The following is a 23888-nucleotide window of genomic DNA, read 5'->3' on the forward strand; positions in this document are numbered from 1 at the left end:
AGATGTCAGCATCTAATAAATGTTAATTTCAGTTGAGTCTTGGTATAGTATCAGCAGAGAAAAAAATTGAGAGTCAGTATGGAAGGAGGAGAATGGATGGATGTGATCTTGCAGCCTATAAAACAAGGGAAATTTTGGAGGCTACTGTGATGTTAAACACTTTTCTGAAACCTTCTCTTTTTAAGTCATATTACTTGGCGATATTTTAATCTGCTTATAGTGTGAAGTAAATAACCAAAACTATGTCTTAGCATTTTAAGTCAATATAGAGGAATCTTATCATAAACTGGAGCTATTTATAAACATAAATTGTCTTTCTGCATGGAAAACTTCACAACAGCAAGAACTTGAGTAGTTCTGTGTACAGACTGAATTTACTACTCATATTTTCTTGTACTGTCCATCATGTCTATTTTATATCCTTTTTTTTTTTTGGGGGGGGGGTGGGTGGTGGTGGTGGTGGTGGTGTTTGGGTGAGTGTCATTACAGCACTTTAATCTCTTATTTGGGTTCTCTTTGCCTCTCTGTTCCCTTGTGAATTGATCATGTTCCAGGTGGAGTAAGTCATAGTAGTTGTGGTATGGCCATACGTTTTAAAACAAAAATTGCTGCTTGTGTATTACTATCAGTCAAATACTTACTCTGACCGTTTTCCCAACATGCATAAAAAGTAGGGAGGAGGGTCTTACTGTTTGAGACAGAGCTTCCAATTAACAATTATTTTTTTTTGTATCCTTTAAGGAAGGACACAATAATTTTAACACATTACTGGGTTTTCTGATGCTTTGTCCAGTTAATATGGCAATATCCATATGGAATGTTACAAAAGATCCAGAGGTTAAAAATGGATACTTATTTTTCTGTCCATTTTTAGGTGCTTGATTGAAGCCAGTAGATGGTTTTAATTCCACATCCTTGACTGAATTCAGAATTTGTGAGGTATATAAACAGGATACAATTAAGTAGATTTACAGTTGGACTCTTGGATTGCCTCAGTGAATATGGTCATGAATGGAATAGTTGACACTGAGTACTATCCAATGTTTCTTTGGTGCTGGCTTGGACTAGAGAATCGTTTGAGTCAGCTGATGAGATTTGTTTTCTGAGTGAAGCATTAAGTGATTCTCAGGAGCTGCCTAGGTCCATGATTCTTTTCATGAATTGGAAAATTCGTCAGCTGAGTCCACAAGATTTTAGGACACCTATCTTGTAGTAGTTTGCAACTGGGTTTCTCTGGGTCTGAATGATTGAATTCATCTTGGGATAGCAACAAAAATCTTAAAGGCAAGTCATGGAGTAATAGATTGTTGTTACAGTACCTGTGCATAGTTTGTTTTAGGTTATATTAAGCTGTCCTCCAAAGTCCATGTTCGTAGGCTTACCAGCAGATATTTAATAAATGCAATGGAACATTTTAGCTTTTTATTGCAACTGTGAAGTTTGGATTACCAGCTAACTGTTGTTTTATACCAGAAAAAATAAAAAGCAATCCTATGTGCAAGCATGTGACTCTCACTAGTTTTTAGTGGTGGACCTATACAACCACTTCTATTTGAAAACATTTTAATTTTTTTTTTTAATGAAAGATAACACTAATTTAAATACGCAATTCAGCTGTTTTCATAGTATTGGTATGTCTATGACTTTCATTGGATTTTGGATTTGTTTCTTAATACAATTCTGCATCGGTACGATTCCATTTTTTGAGGTTGTACCAATAAGAGTATAGTTGTTTTGATACTAAATTTAATTTACTCCTTGGAAAGCACTTTTTATTCTTTTATTTGAGAAGTGAAGACAGGCAGCATTTTTTTTTTTCTCACTGATACCTGTGCTGCTCATAATAGTTATTGATTTGTTATTGAATTCTATGCTGTTCAATTTGAAACTACAGCCTTGTATAGAAACCGAAGGATTCTATTTCAAGTAGCAACAGACATAAGAGTCTCCAAGTTTAGAACTGAAGGTTTTAGATTTCTACATATTTCTATCTAAAATAAAGGGTTTAAATTATGAAGAACACTCTTAAAATACATTTTGGGATATACTCAATATTTAATTGTTCAAGGGGAAAAGATTACATTACTCTTTCTAAATATATATATATATGTATATAATATCATTTGGGTTAATTTTAGTTAACCATTTGTTAAATTATCCTGAGCTATAGAAATCCCTTCTAAATTATGATGTCATTTATACCTGTTAAACTATTTTGAAAGCATTCCTAACTTCTCTGTAGATTGAATATTTTGTCCTCTTGGACTATAATTTAGTGCTTTGAGAATGTTTCATAGCTTTTTAAAGTGAAATTATTACTATTATTTTTTAAGGCTTACATATACGAGATGCATTCAAGTACCTTTTTACATAAACTGGGGGGACACAAAGAATGTGTCATCAATGTGGGTTTCAGTCCCTCATCTCCACAGGTAAGACTTTTCTTTTCTGTTTGTAATTATAACATGTAAAACCATCACTGTAAGCTTGCTCACCTGAGTGCTTCACATTTGTCTAAAGATAATTTGGGAAAGTTCCACTTCCCTATAATCAGTGGAACTAATGGAATCTAGTGTTTTTTGTTTGTTTGTTTGTTTGTTTTTCCTCAGTTTTTGTCACAAGTCATCTTCCTGTTGGTATTCCTGGACCTACCCAAGCTTCCATGTAATATCCTCAACACCATATAATCCAACCTCTTTCATTATGACACTTCCAATATCAACCTATGTCCTCATGTCCCCTCTCTTCTGCAGTTGTTCTCTGGCCAGTCACCAGCGTTTCTCATCACTCTTTGGTATCCTCCTCAAAATGCATCTTATAAGTACTCCTTAAAAGTACTTTTTGCATCTTTAAGAATTAGCCAAACACAAAAATTATTAGTTTATGGTTCTTGATATTTTGATTTTTGATATTTAAAGATTATGAAGGGACATTTTTTAAGATTTCAAAAGTCTTTTTTTTTTTTTTTCTTTCTTTTTCAATTATGTATATTGCTTGGAGACTTGAAAGTCAAATCTGACTGTTCCTCAGGTATAATCTGCACTAGAGCTCAGGACTCCTGGCTATTTCTGTTCCTAGACCTTTACAGACTGTGGAGGGACCTTTTTGCAATTTAACTCTTCCTTGTCTATTTCCCATTGCTTCAGCTTTGCAGAAGAAATAATCGTGCTTCCTTTCCTGAGATTATTTTGAGGATAAACTCAGAAAAGGATATTATAATCTGTCATCTGTATAATATAGTAATGTTATGAAAAGTAAAAAAAGCTAAAGAAATAACCAAAGGTTTTTTATACACACATACATGCCTTTTTGCTTATTTAGAAAATATAAGGTTTATTTGCTGATATATAAGACCTATGGTCTATACAGTTCTATAATACACACCATCTCTCACACACAGAAAGAATTTCTATCCAGAGATGGGTTTATACTGGGAAATATAACTTCGTTTTTCACTGTTCTCATATTTACATGTCAATTTGCTGTGCAGCTGTATGTTAAACTGTTCATCTATTTTCAACTACAGTGTGGTTATGATGTCCACTGTAAACTCATGTGGGATGCTGCAGCAATAAAGGCTGTGACTCATTGCTTACAAAGAAGAGTTCTGCCATGGAATGTATTATGAACCTATACTCGTAGGGGAAAAATAAATCCATCTCAAATTACCTGTGTAGATTGCTCCTAATCCAGAGAATTCAATAAAGAAATACATTGGGACAAGAAATCAACAGGGGACTTGGGCCTGCCCTAGTTACTCAAAGGCCTGAAAATTTTACAAATCAATGTTATTTTAAATGTCCTGTATTGGAATAAACAGTGGAATAGCTTTACGACAGTTTTTGAAATACTGTTATTTGTGTTTTGTGCCTTTCAGATATAGGTAAAGAATATTCCAAAGAAATTTAGCATTAGGCAATGACATTTTTTATCTTCTACTGATCTGTAATACTACAGTGTGTTAGCAGCATTATATTTCAGTGTAATGTTTTAATTTTAGTACACCAATATATACATATAAGTCTGTTATCTAAGCTGTAGAAACCAAGGCTTCCCAACAGCCAGTTTACCCCATCAGGTCTTTGCATGCTATTTTGATTCCCATAGACTTATATTCTTTATTTTTATATATTGAAACTGTAGTGAAGTTTTCTACTTTCAATGTTTCTTCTTACTTTAAAGAGTCAACAATGGTAACTCTCTCTCTGTATATGACCCTAGAATGCACAGTATCTCCTCTTTACTTCACTACCTCCTCAAGAGTTGCTACTGTTCAAAAATATTTATGGAATGAGTTTAATTTCTTTACAGCTAAGAGTTTTTTTTTTTTTTTTTTTTTTTTTTTTAAATTATGTATCTCATTCTTCCATATATAAAAGAAGGTGTATTTTTGCGATTTTAGAATTTCTGGAAGTTTTATTCCTATTGTGTATGTTTTTTGAACTCAGAAAATGTGTAATTGCTATTTCTATGGTGAACATTTTGTAGTTCTGGTCTTTGGAATCAGCATTACAAGTACTGTGTTCAGTGTTGGGCCTCTCTGTACAAGAAGGACATCAAGGCCCTGGAACGTGCCCAGAGAAAGGCTGCAAAGCTGGTGAAGGGCCCAGAACACAAGTCCTGTGAGGAGCAGCTGAGAGAACTGGGGTTGTTTAGTCTGGAGAAGAGGGGGATCAGGGGAGTCCTTATTGCTCTCTTACAGCTACCTGAAAGGAAGGTGTGGGGAGCTGGGGTTTGGCCTCCTCTCACAAATAACTAGTGATAGGACTAGAGGGAATGGCCTCAAGTTGTGCTAGGGGAAGTTCAGGTTGGAAATGAGGAGACATTTCTTCTCAGAAAGAGCAGTCAGGCATTGGAATGGGTTGCCCAGGGAGGTGGTGGCATCACCATCCCTGTTTTTTTTTTTTTAAAGGAAAGGTTGGACTTAGTGCTTAAGGATGTGATTTAGTGGGTGACATTGGTAGTAGGGGGGAGGTTGGAGCAGATCATCTTGGAGGTCTTTTCCAACCTTAATGATTCTATGATTTTATGCAACCAACAGCCAGTTTGGGGCTTTCCTCTTGATGGGTGCTTCCACTTTTCCCCCAAGAGGGGTTTTGAGGAGAACTGTGCCACGGCTGCCCAGTTTGGATGTGGCTCTGGCCATGGCTCCTTCTCACTGAGAAATCCAGGGCACAGTCCCAAACATGGGGGGCTCAGGCCCAGCGCCCCACTGGTCAGACAGTCCCCCCGTGCGGCCTGCAGCGGCAGCAGCAGGCTTTGAAGCCCGCCTGCCCGCGTCCTCCCCAGCCTCACTGCGGCCTTTGTCGCCTGCCGGTCTCCCAGCGACAGGCCCTGTGACCTCACAAGGGCCGGGCATAAGAGCAGGCTGCGGCTGGGCACCGCTGCTAGTGCTGCTGGTCACTGCCGCTAGTGCTGGTGGTCACTGCCGCTAGTGCTGGTGGTCACTGCTGGAGCTCTGCTCAGCGTGACAGCCATCTCGTTTCGTGTTCATCAGGAGAGAGCAGGATGAAGTTCAGCCTGGCTCTCCTCCTGGCCATGGGTCTGGCCATGGCTATGTTCCGCACGTGTGGCCTTGGCCTCTGCGGCCACCGCTGCTGGGAAAGGGTCAGGGTCAGCAGGAGCCTTGGCATCAAGCGCCAGGTCCCCAACTGGCCCTGCAGCCTCGGCCTTTCCAGCTGCCCCAGCAGGATCCGGCTCCGGCTGAACAGCGTGGTCCCTTCCGAGGGCCCAAAGCAACGTCCCGTCGGCACCGAGCGCCAGCCCTCCGACCTGCCCTACCCCCTGGGCCACTTCTGGGACTACCTTGCCCAGGGCAGGATAGTCTGGCTGCTGTGCGATAACTGGGACGCCATCTGCCTCCTCGGCGTGGGGCTGCTTGCCCTCGGCCTCTGGAGAACAATAAAGAGACACCGCAGACAGGTGAGTGGTGGAGACGCAGCATGCAGGAAAGGGACAGCCCATGGAGAGTGGACCATAAGTACCTTGGCCATGAAGGCTTCCCAGGAAAGAACAAAACTGAGCAGGCATAAAGAAGCCTTAGCAGACCCCGAGAGGCCCTCTCCTCTTCCCCAGCTGCAGGGCTGACAGCCGCTGGGAGCCCCAAGCATGGACCGGGGCCTGCCGGTGCTGTTGTGAGCCCCCATGGCTGCCCAGAGCAGTCCTACGAGGCTGGATGCTCTAGAGGAAGCCGAGCCCAGCAAGACATTGCTCCACCCTGAGAACCCTCAGCCTTCACTGTGCTGCTTCTCTTGCTTCCAGGGAACGGGCCGGTGGGCCTTAGTTTCTGTGGGGACAGACTGCTGGGGAAAGGATGCTCTGGATGATCGTGCCTTGCTCTGCCGGATGGAGGCCAACGCTGCCATCGTGGTGAGGTGCCTGAAGCGCCTCTACCAGATCCATTTGCAAGAGCTTGGGCACCCACTGCCAAGGAAGAAGGCACAAAACAAGCACAAGAAAAGAACAATCCCCCTGCGTACCACCTGCAAATTCATCTAGAGCGAGCATCCTGTGTACCGGTGACAGGAAAGGCAGCGCAGCGAGTGAGTGCTGCTGTCCATGGGTCTGGGGAGGCTGATGCTTCAGGAGAAGGGGGGAGAGCAGCTAGGAACCTATGGCTGTGGGTTGCCCTATAGGAGCCCATGACCCAGAAGAAGGGCCCCATGTCCCTGCAAGATGGCAGTGGCCAGGGAATGCCCATGACCTGTTGGGTTAGCACTTGGACTTAGGACCTCCTAGGCCCATGCGAGGGTAGGCATCGCACCAGGAAAAGGGGCAGGTGGAAGGAAGTGCCTGGCTAAGAATTTCAGCACAGCATTTTCACCCATCTGACAGTCAATTCTCTTCCAATTGACAGCGAGCTGGTGAGGCAGGACGCGCCTCAGCCCTCCGAAGGCTCCTGTGGTGAAGGCACCTCCCGACAACTGGATGCCAACATTGCCTTGAACACCACTTCCCTGCATGGGCACCACCGACAATGCCAGCTGTCCCCTGGTGGGCTGCCCATGCCCTGCCAGCACAACAGTCAGCGGGGACTCACCATTCACCTCATGAGGACCCCTGAGGAGAAGTCCCCAACAAAGCAGAGCCACGTCCTTTAGGATGTCAGTAGTCCCAGCAGTGCCTCTGTTGCTCCACAGAGGACAGCAGGAGTGTGTGTGCAGCAGAGCTGGCTGGGGGACTCTTGAAAATTTCTGTTGGTAGCAGACCACTTCTCCCAGCTGAATAAAGATCATCCGTACAGGAACTTGTGTCCTTTTGGTACCAAGGTGCTTGGGGCAACAGCCACAGAGGATGCAGTGGGGCAAGTGAGGGCTGCTGCGTGTGGGTTTCAGAGAGCACACTTGCAGAGGAATGAGGGAGCTGGGCTGGGAGAGAAGAGCTGTGAGGTGCTGCCTAGGTGCCCATATCCCAGGAGGAGAGACCACATCCTGTCAGGGTGCCCATATCCCACTGAGGTTTCCTGGGGTGCCCATGGCCCTGGGAGGTGGCAGTGGCTGGTGAGTGCCCAGGACCCTGTGAGTCATGTCCCTGAAGGACTAATTCCAGACTAACTCCACTCCTACTTCACAACACTTTACATTTGAAGGCTCTGCGCAGGGACCTGGAAAGTTTGGATCAATGGCAGAGGCCAAGGGGATGAGATTCAACATGGCTAAGGGCTGGGTCCTGCGCTTTGGCCATGACAACCCCACGCAGCGCTACAGGCTTGGGACAGAGTGACTTGAAAGGTGTGCAGAGGAAAATGATCTAGGAGTGTTGGTAGATGCTCTCCTGAACATAAGCCAGCAGGTAGCCAGGAAGGCCACCATCGTCCTGGCTTGTGTCAGGAATAGTGTAGCCAGCAGGACCAGGGAGGTGATCATCCCCCTGTACTTGGCTCTGGAGAGGCTGCACCTTGAGCACTGTGTTCAGCTTTGGGCCCCTCACTACAAGAAGGACACTGAGGTGCCGGAGCATGCCCAGAGAAGGGCTACAAAGCTGGTGAAGGGCCTGCAACACAAGTACTGTGGGGAGCGGCTGAGGGAACTGGGGTTGTTTAGTCTGGGGAAGAGGAGGCTCAGGGGAGACCTTATTGCTCTCTACAGCTACCTGAAAGGAAAGTGTGGGGATCTGGGGGTCGGCCTCTTCTTGCTATAAATAGAACTAGAGGGAATGGCCTCAGGTTGTACCAGGGGAGGTTTAGTTTGGAAATGAGGAGACATTTCTTCTCAGAAAGAGTAGTCAGGCATTGGAAAGGGTTGCCCAGGGAGGTGGTGGCATCACCATCCCTGGGAGTGTTTAAGGAAAAGTTGGACTTGGTGCTTAGGGACATGGTTTAGTGGGCGACATTGGTGGTAGGGTGACGGTTGGACCAGATGATCCTGGAGCAGATGATCCTGGAGACCTTTTCCAACCCTTATGATTCTATAATTATGATACATTCAACCAAAGGGTATAGATTATTAAAGTTTACACCCAAATGAAGACTAGTTTCAGATTTAGCACTTTTTTTTGGGGGGGTGCGGGGGGGGGGGGAGCAGAGGGAGGGGGAGGGGCAGGAAGTGAAGGTGTTATATATTGAAGGGGAGAGATGACTTCCTATAGTTAGTTGTCCAGCATCATCTTCTTGTTGTCCAGCTGTGGGCATGCATTTTGGTTGAACAAGTATAATCAGTCCAACTGATGAAGTCTAGTGGCTTAGTTGCAATACTATGACTCAAGACTTTGAAGTAACCAAGTTCAGATAAATCAGTTGATAAGAGGGGCAGAATGAGCAAAAGGTATAAAGTAAGTGCTGCCTATGGATAGTATAACTGAGTGTGCCTCTGGGCAGCAAGCCTTCCATAATGAACTTCATAAAACATCACACAGTTAATTCGGTATTGTGGCTAAGAGTCAGAAGTTCAAGGACCAAAACCCAGTTTCATGAAGAGCTCTTCCTTGAGAAATGAGAGCTGTGGATTTCAACTATGTTACAATTTTCTCCATAGTTATGGTTCTGTGGGGAGATTTGGAAACTGATGTTATCAGGAATACGTTACCAAAAGGCAAGAAATAGGCAGAAACTGCTGTTTTGAAAGATTACAGCTGAAATGTAAGGTTGGATAACAAAATTCTTCTCCATAAAGCTGTCTGAAAAGCTATCTAAGTATTTCTGGAGGGAGTTGCATAACAACAAAACAAAACAAAACAAAAACACAAAAAAACACAACCAACCAACCAAATATATATATATATATACACCTAGGTTTTCCAGTAAAGGAGTTAGCATGAAGTTATATTCAGAGGTGCAAGGAGAAGGCAGAAGAAGCAGCTAAAAATGCAATGAGAATCTTGTAGAGTGGAAAAAAAGTGAGCCATGTGTGAATCAGAAAATAATAATCCCATACTTTGTAAGAAAGACTTTGTATGAGGAAGCCATTCTCTCCAACATTGGAAGATTTTTATACCTACTGTTACCACTAGTTAGGGATTTAACATCAACACTGTTTTTGTTTCATCCAATGTTTGAATGAATACAGTTAAGAATTAGATTGTGTTCTGGATAACCTCTGCACAAAGCCCTATTGCATTCAAAGTGAAACACTGGCAGGGGAAAGATTAAGGGGTGAAAAAAGGGAAGTGGCTGATGAGTGAAATTCAAACATTTTGGCTGATCTTTCTGCCATGGAAAGATCCAGCCAAGTGTGAGGTATATTGGCAGCACTCCAATTCAGTGGTTCCTTGCCCAGCACCTGTCCATGAGGCAGTTTGTTCCAACCATTATTATAAGTCTCACTTGCATAAATGTTCTTCCAGAAATGAGAGAGAGAAAACCTGGATGGGTAGTGATATTTTTGTGATTTATAGTGATTTTTTTTTTTTTAATTTTATTTTTTTTACTGATGGGCATTTTTCCTTTCATCATATGGTATTCTGGAATTATTTATAAAATGGTTACTGTGAAAGTCAGAGAAGAAGAATCAGATAGCATCGGTTTTCTTATTTTAATTTTCAAGACGATTTCTCAATTTTAGCCCCTCAGTCTTCTTTCCCTATTTCATAAATTGTTCAAAACTTATATAGGGAAAAGCATTTAGCTAACCACAAATATTAATTGAATTTCAATCTGTTTTAAGGAATATATATTAAGGGATGTTTTAGTTTTTCATTATAAAAACTACAACTATTAGCTGCAATACACTTGTGTGACTCGAAGTTAAAATAGGGTTGGAATCTTATCATCCAGATGGGGAAGGAATAAATCATCTCTTTTTGAGATGGTTTTGAAGCAGAATAAAAGCAAATGGGGACACTATTGCCATCTGCTGGTTTTCTTGGTGGCTTTTGTATAGTTGTGTTGGTTTCATCTTTGTACAAGTTGAGTGTACATTGTCACATATTCTCTTATTGCTAGTTGCTTTAGAAAATAAAAAAGTAAAGGAGCTCCAAACTGTGAGCCAATGTAGGGTGCTGGAATTCATTATTTCAGGACTGAATCATAACTGATATTGGTATGCATTGCTACAGCCCCACTAATGTTCTGAGGGGTAGCTTTGAGAGACAGCGAAAAGACACACACAGACAAATAGATTTCAATGGAAAAAGCCCGGATAAACATAAACCAAGTTTTGTATTGACCTTACTTTGAGTAAAAGCTTGGATTAGGTGATTTCCTGAGGTTTCCAGAAGGCTACCCATCTGAAATATACAACTATTTAAATGCATGCACTATAAATTAATGTAGGGAATTTGATTAAAAAAATGATTAAAATATCATTTGCATTTGATGAAATGTGGCAAATCTGTTCTGTTTTCCATCTTTGTCTATAGTTTTAAAGCAAGTATGACAGATTGATGTTACCACCTTACTGATATACTGAGAGCTAGCTTCAAGAAAGAAGAAAACCCAAACACAGTATCTCGCTAGTATCTCAAAACACAAACACAGTATCTCGCTAAACCCAGTCTGTGTTTAGTGTTGACCTTACTTTGAATACGCTAGGTGATATTATTTCCTGAATTCCTTAAATTTTGAATTATTCTGTGTTTGTGATTCTGCATATGCCAGAAATCTCTTATCACTGAAGGCATGACAATTTAAAATTGTCATTTAGAAATCATTAACATCGTTTAACTTCCACATAATTTCAAATGCAAAATAGAAATTGCTTGCTCATAATGTGAATGAAACAGTTCACTATTTTTTTTTTTTTAATCAGGAAAATATATAGTGTACACGTGGAAGATATTAATTCAAAATGTTACTTTGATTTTTTGCATTAATTTGTCTGATTGTATGTTCAGTGAGTACAGCTATATTTCAGATAAAATTAGTTTCAGCCATATTGTTATATCATGGCAAGTTTAGGTTAGAAAATGATTGACAGTATGTGAATTACTTCACAGATGGAGAATTTTAAATAAATAGTAGAGATCTGGAAATCTCTTCCACAGCTAGATTTCTAGCTGTGGATTTCACTGAAAATTTCATACTGATTTTCTGCTCACCTGCTTAAAGGGAGACATCCATAGTACTCCTAGTAAGGAGGTTTGCTCGTGGATCTATCCGACAGTTAGGCACTAAAACCACCACTTGAGTCAGAATTGGCTACAGGTAGTTTTGGATGTGTCTGGAAATATGAGTTATTGTCTTTTACTAGCTACTAACAAAGTATACTTTTCCTGGTGGTCACATCTGGAGATTTCACTTTAGAACAAATGGTATAAAAATGCTATTCTTTTGCAATTTTGGTCCACCATTGGTGGTTCACTTCATCATATATTTTTCCACAATGGAGGTAGCTTTTTTAGTGATATGGAAAATTCTTTTTCAGACTTTAATTTGCTGAGTTTTGGCTTTAGTATCAAATCAGTCTTGTGTCATCCCTATGTAGGCCAAATTTTTTCCAGTATGTTATTCTTCCTTAGGACTCAGGACTATCTTGTCAGAGATTAAATCATGTAGATATAAAACTTGTGACCAGCTTGACCTCTAATATGACTTTTCTGAAGTCAGGAAAACTCTTTCACGTGGTTCTTTTGATCCTAGTCACAAATATATCAAAAATAGATGTAAATAGAATTTGGTAGTTTTAGCTTTTATTTCTCCTTTAATTTTCTGTCTGAGAGGAATAAGCAGCTGGCTGTCGGCTTTTCTGATCTTCCATTCCTGGAGTAACCTTTATACTCACTCAAGAAGTAGAAGCAGAAGATGGAAAGTAAGCTCATTTGGACCTATAAGGGGAAGCTGTAGTCATGTCAGAAAACTTCAGAGGAGTGTATCTGGGAGTGTGAGTGCGCTCCTAATGAGAAAGCAGCAAGGAAGAAGCAATGAAAAGGGGTCAGGACACTTGTTCGCAGGTCACAAAGCTCACTTTAGTTAAAATCTGGCAGCTCTGTAGCAGATAATGAACAGAGGACCCCTTGTGTTATATGAGATGGTAAAACCTTACAAATCTGTAAAGGGTAGAAATAGTTTCCTGAAGCCTCAGAAAGCTAGATACTGAGACTAGGGATGTGAGGATACTTGTGGAAAAGGACACCTGGTAAAAATCCGAAGACTGAATGTTTTCTTTTGGGTTTTAATTAACTCCAGAACAAATACATTTTTGCAAGTGGGTTGCTATTAGTCTAAGAAGAACCATATGCCTCTACTATACCTGTTAAACAATTACAGTTGATATGCCTATAAAATGATATTCTCTAAATGCACTACTGTCCTGCTTAAGAAATATTGTTAAAGGAGAAAAAAAGTGACACTTTTTTTTTTTTTTTTTTTTTTTTGTCCAGAAGGGTGTTACTACTGAATTGTTAATTATTCCTGAATATAACAAATGACCAAAACCAATTGTTCTAGTATCTTTTCTACTTTAGAGGCCTTCAAGAATCTTCTGTGATGTGCACAGCTATCTTAAGTGATTTTGCTTAAGAGCAAGCTATTTTACTACCTTAAAATTTTTACTTTTATGCCACTGTATATGTTAAACAAAACAAACTGCAGTTGCTTAAGCTAGCATATTTTATTTCACGATTTTGATGAGCTGGGTCTGTACATGCAGTCAGTCAACTTTTCCTTGAGTGTCTTAACATCAAGTCTCTAACACTTACTATTTCGCAGAGCTGTCATTTCTACATACTAATTTAAGATGCTGAGGAAGAGGTTGTTTGTTTTCCTTATGAGCAGTTGTTTGCAGTAATGCAGGCTTTGTATGAGGACTGTCTTTGCCAACGATTGTACTATTGTTTGTGTCTGGTGAGAAGTTATTTTCTTTACCCTCATCCAAATAAAGAAGGTACTTGCATTAAAAAGGAAAAAAAAGCCTGATGCTGACCTTGTTTATAACATACTCTCTGAGGTTGAATGTATTCTTTCCTTGTCTTCTCTTTGTCCTGTTAGCCAAACCTGTATAAATTTCTGTGACTAATCTCTGTGACTAGAATGGCAGTTTGAGGTGGTTGTCTTAAATTTAATGAGCACATCATTTTAATTTTTCTATTCAATTTACTGAAATACGAGTCTGACTGAATTTTATTTTCTTTCACTGTGATGTTTAGCCTTCCTCTTTTATCCTCAGACATAGAGATTTATTATTTCTAAAAGAGATTGGGAGAGCAGAATTAAGACAACGTTTCCTAGCTCTCATCAGCTAAATGATGCTTTAGTTTGATCCACTTGTAAATGGTACAAATTTGTGTAAAGCAGCCAAAGGCAGATGCATGTATCTTTGCTTATTCTTATGAGACTAAGACTACAAGACTTAGGAGGAAAAGACTATTTGGACTGGGCCAAATATGAGGACAAAAAGAACTCTGTGAAAGGCAACAGCTCCTTGACGGCTATTGAAGAAATGTGACAGGGAGCGAGACCTTTGGTGGTGTTTTTTTGTTTTGTTTTGTTTTGTTTTGTTTTTGTTTTGCTTGGTTTTTGTTTGTTTTTATGTAAGAGTGGTTTTTTCCTTTTTTTTTTAAAAAAAGCATTTTTAAAAAAAGCATTAATTAACTGATGTAGCTGTGTAGCTTACACTTTCAGAAACAAGCAAATAACTTGTCAATAATAGTCTATGAGAAACTCTTCAAATTTAGTGAGCTGCGTAATCCATCAATTTGCAAAGGTTACATGGATTTAGAAATTCAGTCAAAGCACAAAATTACAGCTTGTCTTTTATTGTAAATATAGTCCTATTATAAAGTGGCTTGGGGGAAAAGAGGGGCTTCAGCTTTACCATCTGTGGGAATTCTCAGAGGGGGCCTGATGCCTTAGAGTGCCTAGTTTGGTTCCTACCTTTAAGTTACTGTTTACATTTACAAATCTTGGTCTTTGCTTTTGTAAGGACTCCCCCCCCCCCCCCCCCCCCCCCCCCCCCCGGCGGGCAAAGAAAAAGCTTCTGGTTGTATCACAATCGTACTATGAGGGCACTTGAGTCTGTGGAGAATCTGACAGAGTGACACAGCAGGTAGTCCTACTGCGTTTATTCCAAACTTTGGTATCTCATAACCAGAATTTCTCACTTTGCACATTTGTCTCTGCATATAGCTGGAATAATGTTTCTTTTGCAGCTTCTAATAAACAGTAATGCTGTGTGTCACTTATTAGGAGAGTTAATGTTGTTTAGCAGAAAAGTTTGCTTATACTTAAGAAATTATTGTAAGCACATATGACAACACTGAAGAAAGAATGTGGATTTTTTTTTAAAAAAAAAAAAGGAAAAAAAATCTTCTGAGAGCTAGCAAGGACAATATAATTCAGTTCAACCATGGGATACTCCAGCCATTCTAAGTATGTTGCCAGCAAACCACAGCTGTATAGCATATGATTTTAGATAAATATGCTTGCACTGGTAAGCTTCTCAATTTATAGCACATATGTCATAAAATCTTTACTGTAGTTCTTACAAGTGTGGATATTTTATTGAATGGCATTAATAGCCTGAATGATACTTAAGAGGTGGTACTAAAAAACTGGTTACTCAGCTGTTCCACTTGAATTCTATTTACCAAGAATGTAGACGGGGAGGGCTGGGGTCACTTGTGGACTGGAAGGAGATAGGATTGGCTGGGAGCAGGAAGGAAAGGCACCAACTGTAGTCATAGGAATAATCTGGAGAAAATACAGCTTCTTGGAGATCATCAGATAGAATATGAGGGCGAAGGGGGAAAAGTGGAGACTAACTATAAGAATTGGAGGCAACTGACCTACATATGTGTGGAAAGAAGTGATGATATTGGAGAGATGAAGAGAGTGCCTAAGAGGGAGGGAGTGAAAGCCCTACAGAGAGAGGTAAGAGAAAATAGCTTCAAGGTTAACAATAACAGTTTCTGCACTTTAAGTTATGCCTTCTTTCTGAAAAATAAAATAGCAAAAGTGAGATGCCCAAAACCTGGTTTTCATAGTTGCTGAGAACCCCCAGTTGATCTTAACAATTCTGAAAATCAGCGTGCTCAATGCCTCAAAAAAACTACCCTTCAAATGACACCAAGCAAAACGTCCAGATAACTTCTCTCGTTCCCCTCACACACCACACAACTGTCTTGCAGGACCCAATAAATATAACACTGAAAAAGATAAACTAATGAACATCTACTTTTCATGCTTCACAAAGGGGCAAGTAGGAAAATATTTTGTGCAGTGAAATCTTGTGCTTCAAATACAGTCTTCTCCTCTGTCCTGAGAAGCTTAAGTGAGGAAGCTGTGGCAAACAGGAAGAATTAAAGGAGTAATAATTAGTAATTTATTCAATTGTGTTCCTTTCATAGAAGTACGAATTGGAATTTAATTATCTTATATAGCCCTCTAGGAAGTTGTGTTTCAAATATCTGATTTCTTTATCTTGCTATCTGAGTGTCATAATCAAGTGTTTCTCTTAACAAAGAGCATTCAGAGAATGCAGCCCAGTGCTTGCTAATACTAGAAACCATTTCTGGGGAGAGCTCAGTTCTACAGTTCCTAGTCTTTCATGTAGAACAGGTACAAAGTGTTTTCCCCCACTTTGATTAAAATCCATGCATTTGCATTCCAAGCAGATTCTACCTGCTTACATGGTCTTCAAGAAATGTAGGACCAAATGTATTGGCAATTGTGGTATAAATGTATAGAGGATGTATAAGAAATCAGAATTCATCTGTTAAAAGTACAATTAGATGAAACACAAGGAAAATGAAGTGTAAATTATAATGTATTCCAAATGATCTTTTGGAAAAGGGAATGCTAAATCTTAGCTAACAGATTAAATATGAAAAGAAAAACAGACACAACTTCTGTCTCAAATTAAAATAGCAACATAAAATGCTTCCAGCTGTCCAGTGGAGTATGATATAGCCACACCAAACATTTTGGCCTAGCTCCTGGCTGTATCTGAACTGTGTACAGCACAATGTGGGGAAGGAGGGAAGCAGAAATTCTTTAAAGCTGCCTTTTGTGCTTCTTTTCTTACAAACTTCCAGTCTACTGCATAAAGAACAGCAGGCTCAGAACTGCCCAGTTCTTCACTCTCTAACAAGCATTCTGCATGAGCTGATTTGGCAGATGGGGGCTTCTGTTTTGCCTTCTTCCTTTCAGGCCTGTAGCATGTGTTGGAGTAGGCAGGGAAGAGTAAATCCTGATAAGGGCATCCTGTAACCCGTATGCTGTAGAAATATTCAAGAGCTGGGGTCGCCATTGTTCCTAGCTGCTGCATTTCTGAAGAGTAGTATTTGTCTAACAACTATGGTTATTCATGTGTTAAAATGATTGTATTGTAATCTGAAGAGATTATATTATGAAAAAAAACATAGATGAACCATATCATGCTAGCTGAGCCATCCTGTGACTTTTTTTTTTTTTTTTTTTTTTTTTTTTTTACCAAACTTAAGCAGTATCCAATCCTGGGAGCTGCTTACTCATGTAAGAACCTTTCTTGAAACAAACAAATCACTTTCCCACTGCCATATTACAAGCCCACATGTTGGACTTTTTCAAACATTTATGTCCTTCATTTCTGCTCTACTGCTAAGAACACCTGGAGAGAGTCACATTGACTTCAGACATTTTCTTTTTTGTTAGGATTCTCTGACCAGGTAGTGACCTATACTATACACTGAAGAGACGTTAGGTTTGGAGAAAGACAAATTATAAAGCTGTAGCTCATCTTTGAATGTTACCTCAGTAAGCGTGTTACTCTTTTACCTGAATGCAAGTGAGCCACTTCTTAGATCAGATATTCTGAAGATGGATTAACAGAGGATGATGGCAGAAGCATGAAACTCTACTATACTTGTTCTCCCTGGCTTTGGTTATTTTATTTCTGGTTTCCAAGAGATGCTAGTTCACTGCCTGGAAACAGGGAAAGATTATTATTTTTTTAACATATCTTTAATTAACTCTTATATTTAATTAAAAAATATTGAAGATCACCAATAAAGTATTTCAGTGATGCTTCATTTACTTTAAAGTTAGTATAATTATATTTTGGGGACAAGTCTTTAGCAAGTTGTTTGGAAACCACCAGGATCATGTAACAGAAACACTGAAAGGAATGTATCCAGATGATGCTTCAGAAAAAAAGATATAGAAGCAAAGAAATATGTTAGGTGTTAATGTCAGAAAACATCAATTCATTTATTCATTTTTTTTTCCAGAAGATCAAAGAGAGATTGAAAGAGTAGAAAGGAAAAGTATTGCTTGATGTTTAAATAAACATTAACACTTGAAAAAAATGCAACCATTGAAAAAAATGTTTGTCAGATTTTTGTGTTAATATTTTAACTAGTAGTTTTTGTTTGTTTGTTTGTTTGTTTTAAAGAATAAAAAGAACAACTCCCCCAACTCCCCCAGAAAAAACCACCACCACCACCAAAAAACAGAAACCATTTTAATGTAGTGGAAATATAAAATATATCAAACCATGTTTTCATATTTAATTCCTGAGATGAAGATAGGTAAAGTATAGAATGTAGAAAAGTGCCTGTTGACATAAAAAATATCCTCCTGCAATTTTCTGTTACTCCAGACACATCAATGCCTTGATCCAATTCATTTTCCAGTCGATTCTTTATGAGGTCAAGTTTTTATGAGGCCATGAGACAGGGGAATAAGAGGAAACATCCAATGTGGGAGGAGGAATAAAGGCAATAGGCATTGAATATTGGCACTACAGATGTGTCTGTGCTCTCAGGTAGTTAGTCAAGTTCTGAAATCTACACTATTCCAATTAGTTGTTTAAACTTAATATAAATCTCTCATCTACAAGTAGCAACGACAGATAATAAAAGAAGACAGTAAATATTCTGAATAAGAACAGATGCAACAGACATGTCACAATATTAAATAGGCAGTGTTGCTAGAGTCTGGGAAAAATTGAACACAGGTTTCACTTATATTCTATTTTAGAAAAGTGATACACATGGTTAGGGAAGGAAAAATGTCTCTATAAACTGATGGGCTTTGAGCCAGTCATTACTGATCTAGAACAAGATCTTGGGGTTCCATAGTTGCATGTAAACATCAATTTAATGTCCAGTAGCAGTGAGTAAAACAATGTTGAGTTATGAGGAAAGAAACATAAAGCAGAACAGACATCTTCATGTCATTGTATACATACACGACAGTCTATGTGCAAGTTTGTTCTGCCAATCTCAAAAAAAAAAGAAGTAATAGAATTGGAAATTATTCAGAAAAGTTGATCAGAGACATGGAATGACTTTGACAGAGGAATCTGATTAGAATAAAGATTCTTCAGCTTGGAAAAGAAACAATTCTGAGATGTTATATGAGATGTCTAAAGAAGTCATGGGGAAATTTCATAGCTTGCAGAAGATGGGTAAGAAATAGTTGTTCATCTTCCAATAGTGAATTAATGGACATCAGATGAAGATGCCATAGTTTAAAACCAAATGAAACATTAAATTTTGGAATACCTTGATATGGGATACTGTGCATGCTCAAAACTTACATTGCTTTAAAGGAAGACTGGACATATTCATAGGCAAGAAATCCATTACAGGTAAATTAGAATACATAGAAATCACATTTACCATGAAATATGTTTGGGTTTCAAGTTCTATGGGCAGAACATTAGGGATGATGTACTTAGTCTCTTCTTATAACTTGCTATTATTAAACGTTCATTTCTTCTTACTTTCTTATTTCCTGGGCATCCACTTTGGGCCACTATCAGAATTAGGATATTGGGCTGGTCTAACCCTGTACAGTCATTCTCATAATTTATATGCAGTTAAAATCTCTGTGACCTTTCTGATGACTGGAAGTGACATAACAAGTAGAAGTTCTATAAGCTGACAAGACAGGATGAAGGAATTCACATATTTTCCACAGCCCAAAGGCGGAGTTAGCTCTACATGTGAATTTACTAACTCTGCCTTTATTTTACATTTATATGTTAAGTTACTATTTTGCTGGTGACCTGAATAAAGTTATATTAGATCTTTGATTATGTCATAAAAAAACAACTGAAACCTCATATTTGTGGCTATGATCTCATTGAAAAAATTCTATGTTTATCCAATGCATGTAGCTGATATTTTTATAGTTACTGTAACGCCTGAGCTTTTTTATACAAAAATGCCATGATCTCTTTTTTTCTGTTTTCTCCATTTCTTCCTTCTTCCCTAACCTCTCTATGAATAAGGCTCTGCTCTACTTTTCCAAAAATGGTAACTCTTTACTGTTTTTCAGCATTTACTTTCTCCAGCATCTGTTGGAGCAAAGTTACAATACTCTTTATTATGATTCTGGTAACAAACAAGGCCATTTAATTTCACAGTTGATATTATTTATTTTACAAAAATCCCCTCCCTCACCTTTTTTTTTTTTTTTTTTTTTTTTTTTTTCCCTAAACCTGAACAGATGGGTAACATGGACTGCATCTAACTAATCCCTTTAAGAACATGTGTCAAATCTATGTCACAGTAATACTCTTAATTCCACACATCAGGCTTTTATACTTCCTTATTTTTAGTGCTCAGGTTGATTCAGGTTTCATTCCATTATTGATGTCACTAGTGAATGCTATCAGTAATGGCAATAGCAGAAAATTTAGGGACTAAAGAACTCTATACATTATGATTTTTATCACTCTTTTTTACAATTTATTGTTAGGACTAGCTGCCCTACTTGTAACGGCAGAAACACGGACAACAGAAGTACTATCACCATTTAAAGAGACTTTACACTTTTTCAGGTGAAATCTGCAGAAAAACAACAACAACAACAACAAAACCACCCTGAAATAGTGATTCTTGTGATCTTAAAAAGTGTGATTTGAAATTTATCTGTTCATATACTGAAATTTTAAATTACTGCTCTGTTCTCATTTTTGGAAGCAGAAATCATGGAGTTTTTGCTTTCTTGTTGTGAGTGCATGGTGTACTTTAAATGATGCTGAAACTCCCTTTTGATAAGATTTCAGTCTGCATTTTTTCACACTGACAGAAAATAACTCCTTGTAAGTTTCATACATTTTTGGAGAAAAATCACTAGATTTCATCATTTTTAAAGTAGACTAGCATCACCACAGCTAGACGATCTATACCATTTTTCTTTAAATTCTAATAAATTTTATATTCAATAGGTATTTACACATAAAAATCATTGGGAAAGCTTATTCTTGCTTGGAAAAAATCCTAGAACTATACACAAATGATGCTGAGTTCATGATACCTTTAGTAAGTACTAAACAAAAAGTAAGATTTTTTTTTCCTGCTATTTCAATGCACTTACAAGTGCTTCTGTCATATTCTGAAAAAATAAACAAAACCTGACTTTACTTTCATTACTTGTTCAGTGAAGTCCATGGTTCCAATCAGGCTAGGTTCTTGCTAGGTGTTCTCCCATTGAGCCTTATGACTTAAAAAATGATTTTTTTTTTTTTTTTTTCCATATTTTCTCTTGTATGTGTCTATTACTTCAGTTCTTTCAAAAGCCTCCCAATTTTCAGGTCATGCCATATGCAGAGACCTCAGGAAAAGGCAAGGATAGCTAAATTTTAGCGTATCCAAAATGGGATAAAGCAATCATGGTTTTAAATCTCAATTAGAGCTGTGTATATTGAGCAGAAATAGATTAAATTTTTCCTTGCTTTGAAGAAACAAATTTCTTTTTTCCTTGCCTACAGTTAAGAAAACTCACCCATAGTCTCACAGTATGCACCTGAAACTAGTGACCATAAATTCAACAGGATTTTTTAGGATAGACCTTGTGCTACAATTACATGATATGAGGTTTCATGGGTCTCAGAACAAGTCTGTAAAGTATGTCATTTGAAGGCTTAAACCACGTGGATGATCTAAGGAAGCTCTTTTCTATCTTCCATGATGTAATTCTGCTTTCTCTCTCTTTTTTATTTTATTTATTTATTTATTTATTTATTTTTCTCCTTGTAAGCATGTGCAAAAATTAAGTGGGATGTTTCAGAACATTGTAATTTACTGGAGATATCTTAGCACTCAGAAACTTCTTGGGGAAAGTGAGAATATCCTAGTAGATCCACTGCCAATTTGAAAATGTGTCTTACTAGCAAAATATTAAAAGTAAAATTATTTGTAAACTAATAGTGTACTACCCAGGATGAGTGATGGACTCCACTGAGAGAATTTTTACCATGTACTACAGTTTGAAAGTTGTGAAAGCACCACTATTTCCCTTGGTTCTGTAAGGTCTGGCACACTTCAGGCAATTAAAAATTATGTAGAGTGTCAATACTTTTATTATGGGCAAAGGGATTGTGGTACAGATACTGATCATATGTAGACAGCTTGAGTTCATTAGCCTTTACTAGCTCTGTCTCAGCAGTAGCCCTGCAATGTCTGCAGAAAACTCCGTGTTGCTACATCAGCTTATTGGCTTATTGTTTGCCTAGAGATAAATAATTAGCTCCCCAAAACCTTCTCTGAGAAGTGCAGTGCAAAGACATCTGACTGGCCCTGCATGCGGAGAGCTAGCTCTTGTCTCTGAGAGTTTATTAGTGCAAGCCTTGTGCATTTACATTCTCTCTTCTTACCATTTTCATGAACCCTCCTCAACTACCTGCTTGCCAAACAAAATATCTAGCCTACTGCATTTTGTGCAGTTTGTTCTAAAGCTTTCCGTGTGCCAGTTACAATTTCAGCTTTGCTTGTTTCCATCCCAAAGCCACCAGTTGGTCTTCGCGGGTTTAGAATAGCTAACACTGAAATGTAATGTGCAGCCATGCAGAATGACATTATGTCTGTTATACTTACAATTTCAGGGTTGGAATGTTATGGTGATGGGTACAGCATAAGAACCTTTGTAGAACAGAATAATCAGTGTTTAATTGCCTGAACTGAATGTGGATTGAACACTGGGTGTGAAAACAGTGCAGTAGTGAAAAGCAACATCTGATTCCAATTGCCATATTTTAGCTAACTTTCCTAAGTTAAAAGTATTTTTTAAATGCATGTCATATATAGGAAATAATAAAAGGGAAAACAGAAATTACAGATATATAATTCTAAGAAAAGTCATATAGTGAGATTTCAGTTCATATGATTTTATGGAGAGTATGGCATAAAGTTTACTACTTCATATACGCATCTTTGAGCTAGAATTTCATACAAGTAGAAGATACAGAAATAGCAGATGAATCTTGAGAACATCCAAATGATTGTACTATAAGCCAGATGTCACACCATGTCTGGAAACATTTAATTGTATCTTGAGCACATCATTTTCTCCTGTGATTCTAACTAGAACTTACATTCTTTCCATTTTATTTTCAAGGCTGATTTAATATGAAATATGAATTCATGCTGTATTTGATACAAAATTAAGAAATGCATATTTTGTCTTTGCTTAAGAAGGAGTCCAAAAGCTTAGAGGAATACATTAGTGATAACAATAGATGTCTATAAATGCGTACCATTTATCATTTAATTACTGTCAAGTAATAATAATAACAAAATAGTGTTTTGAAAAAAATCACTTTTTCATTGGATTGTTTTTAGCTGAATACCTGTTAGGACTTATCTTAAGGTTAAAAAATATCAAATGAGGGACACCCAAGCTGTGATTCCTTACACAATTTCTAAGGATTTCCAAAGTTCTTTATCTTCCTTGAAGAATATTGTATTTTGATTGTGGAGTATGGACGTAGACTACCATTTTGTTTTTCTTGTAGCTATACATGATCTAAATGTTTTGAATAGAGTCCAGCTAGTATTTGAAATGTTGACATCTACTTTGAAATGAAACTTTTGAGGTTCTCCCATTGATAACATATCTATGCATTTATATTATGATACTTAGTGAGAAAAGTGTTTTTTGCTTCTAAGTGCATTCTCTTTCCAAATTTCAGATTTACTCTATATTTAGAATTTAGAATAAATCATCTCCATGAATGACTCAGCTTCAAAATGTTTTGTTTGCACTGCAGAATATGATACATACCCCATTGGGAAGTTGCTAATCTGGCACATTTAACTGGTTTTCCCACTGACTTACCAAGTGTTATGCAAGCATCACTATCCCATGACTTGAATAGCTCCTGTTACTTTTACTTTAGATACTGAAACAGAGTGTTTAAAAATTGTAAATAATAAGGCCTTCAGGAAAGTTAGGTGCATTATTTCAAGGTTCTTGTAAGTGATACAAAGCTCTGTATGGAATATACATGATTCCACTTTCTTTAAGTGTAAGATAAATATGCCTTTATTGTTTTTAAAAAGACTATCCTTTTCTCTTGAAAATCTTTGAGAATGCAGTATGTCATTCAAGACCATGGTTTGGCTTTTGAATATGCTACAATCTGCAAAATATTTTCCTGAGGAAAAGGTGGATTACCCAACAATAAAATGAACTTTCATTCTGTGGGTAAATAGAGATGGGGAGGAATAATTCGGAAACAAAATATGTTTTCAGTCCCAGGACATATTGTCCAGGCGAATATACACATTATAAATCTGTCAGCCACAAA

At 38.2% G+C, this 23888-nt stretch overlaps 1 protein-coding gene across 2 annotated transcripts in view; it reads left to right on the forward strand.

Moving 5' to 3' along the window:
* The window catches only part of WDR27 (WD repeat domain 27), a 123086-nt gene that overhangs the window by 68774 nt on the left and 30424 nt on the right, over positions 1-23888 (forward strand). For both annotated transcript variants that reach the window (XM_035322838.1, XM_035322839.1), the window contains one exon: positions 2334-2432. In XM_035322838.1, the coding sequence (XP_035178729.1) occupies positions 2334-2432 (99 nt within the window). The remainder of the gene's footprint in view (positions 1-2333; positions 2433-23888) is intronic.

This window comes from Oxyura jamaicensis, chromosome 3, assembly GCF_011077185.1.
Source record: "Oxyura jamaicensis isolate SHBP4307 breed ruddy duck chromosome 3, BPBGC_Ojam_1.0, whole genome shotgun sequence".
NCBI lineage: Eukaryota > Metazoa > Chordata > Aves > Anseriformes > Anatidae > Oxyura > Oxyura jamaicensis.